At 52.1% G+C, this 2,298-nt stretch overlaps 1 protein-coding gene across 1 annotated transcript; it reads left to right on the top strand.

Annotated features, from left to right (window-relative positions):
• Positions 1–480: 480 nt before the first annotated feature.
• EI90DRAFT_2912648 (uncharacterized protein) lies at positions 481–744 on the top strand (the record flags this gene model as incomplete). Its single annotated transcript, XM_039054470.1, has 1 exon — positions 481–744. One exon carries the CDS (start codon positions 481–483, stop codon positions 742–744), a length of 264 nt encoding a protein of 87 aa, XP_038918991.1.
• Between the last annotated feature and the right edge of the window lie 1,554 nt (positions 745–2,298).

Here is a 2,298-nt window from a genome sequence, read left to right as displayed (position 1 = left end):
GAAGAAGTAGCCTTCTTCTCAACTTTCCACTTCAGGTAAGCAGTACAATATCTCTCCTTTAATGATAATAACAACTTTCCACTTCAGTCTAAGTGGCCAGGGACCACTGTCCCACATCGGGCCTGTCAGTACGCATGCCCGATCCGCCCCCTGCCAGGCTCTCGGTCCCGGACGCTATACCCGGACCCCCTCGACCCCAGATGAGTCCCTGACACCTGGTGAATGGATCAGTCTTCACCAGGATGTCCAGGACATCCACTAGTCAATACCCCCTTTTAGGCCCATTTGAAGGCCAAACGGCCCCCCCTCTATAGGCCGTCATTAGATGGCTGACTAGGCTGTTCTCAGCTCAGGTCACCTGCCCTCACCGTCCGCATTCCCATCACATACTACTGCATCGGACTGTTGATGCCACCAAAACGAAAGAACCTTGCAGAGGGTGTTACTCCATCTCAGCCACGGCCTGGCCGCCGTCCACGCATGCCCAGGGATGGTGAGGCTGATGCCACACTGACCATTGTCAAGGCCGAGGCTAAGTCAGAATCAAGGCCTCCGAAAATCCAATGGGATTCCAATGAACGCTGGACTTACCGCTTGATTGATTACCTCTCAAATAACTTGGATGTTCGACTGAAGATGTTCAGTGACTCAGTAAAGGATGCAAAGAAGCAGTCTCGTAAAAAAGTGAGTATTCCGACATTTCACGGACAGCTTATTGTTCACCGTTACCTAGGTTGTTGGTAGCAAGCCTAAGGTTGAGTATTATCGTGAAATAGCCAAGGCAGTTTTTGATGTCGAGGGTGAGGGTGAGTGTGCAGTGTACCGAATGGAGCCTGAACGTTATGCAACATCTGTTATGGGTCGGATTACCTAGTAAGTCATCTCACGGTGCCTGCTTCGGGCCATCTGATGGTTCCTCAACTATAGTTTACAAAAGACATATACTGCATGTCGCAAGATGCTGAGGAGTACTGGTGAAGGCTTGAAAGATGAAAACCTTGGTGATGTGGGGGATTCTGAGTCTTACCATAACCAGTTAGGTGAAGTGTTTTCCGATTATTTCCATACTACTACTGATGTTTTGGATTCAAGAATCAATTCGATCATTTTTTCCTTGGTGGGACACACTGAATGGTTGGTCCGAGCATCCCAAGTACGCATTTCAGATGGTGTCAAACTCAGTAAGCGGTGTTGAAAAGATGGTTGGCGACTTGGAGCAAGCTGTCTCCAGTCCTGCTGAGCTTGACAAGCAGGTTCTGGATGAGGAAGATGAGAATGGTCTTGATTCAGTGAGTTTGTGTGCTTTAATCCCCCTTTTTTTCAACTAATGGCAAGTTTAATTAGGTCCGGGGAACTACTTCCCATCCACCCTGTCACGACCCAGCGTTCCCCGGGGCCAGACGACCTCCTCCCTGACCCTCTCCCACGCCCGAACACTCCCCGCACACTCCGCTCGCCGCCCGTCGCCGTCTAACCACTTCCCGCCACCTCTCCACAACCCCTCTCTTGATTGTCGTTGAATGACCTAGCGGCGCAGAGCGCCGCGACCTGTTGTTCCATGCTTCGCTGCACCTTGTTACCTCGCGGCGAAGGTCACGCTTGACCTTCGCTGTCGTGAACACGTGCTCTTTGTTTGTTTTCCTCTTTCCTTTCTCCGCCCGCAATCTCCGCGAGATCTGGCGACTTATTCCCCATTCAGTTCCCTAGCGCTTATATACAGCTTGTAGCTAATGCTTGTACTGTAGTTCGAAATCAACTAGAATTACCCCCTAGAGCTTACCTCTGTCCCCGCGAGACCTCTGACCTTCTAAGTATCGGGACCACGTCGAGAACGAGGCGCAACGCTCCTCCTAGAGTCGTTGAAGCCGAAATCCCGGCTCACTCGCCTAAGTAGCCTCGGCCTCGAGATCGGTGGGGTTTATTCCTCGCTAAAGCTCAGTCGGGTGTAGGACGCCTTTACCACTAGCGGGCAACGCTCGGTCGCCTACGGCTACCCTCGGCGAACCTTCGCACGGTTCTGACACACCCTCACTTTCCAGGTCATCTCCACCTCTTGAATCTCCGATCTTGTTCCAACCCGGCCCACTTCCTCACATTGATCCAGCACTTCTTGACATGGAACCACCACTTTTCCGCATGGATCTACCACTTCCCCATGCGGACCCACAGCTCCCTGATATCAAGCCAGGGCTGGATTTGGAAGATCCTAGCACGCCATCCCAAACCTCTTCTTGTACATTGGCACGGACCTGTTAGATACTGATCCGGGGTCGGGCACCGAAGGTCGCCGATGCGGAC

The sequence above is a fragment of the Cantharellus anzutake genome (genome assembly GCF_015039405.1).
Source record: "Cantharellus anzutake strain C23 chromosome Unknown EI90scaffold_12, whole genome shotgun sequence".
Taxonomy (NCBI): Eukaryota; Fungi; Basidiomycota; class Agaricomycetes; order Cantharellales; family Hydnaceae; genus Cantharellus; species Cantharellus anzutake.
This window is presented reverse-complemented; position numbering and strand designations above follow the sequence as displayed.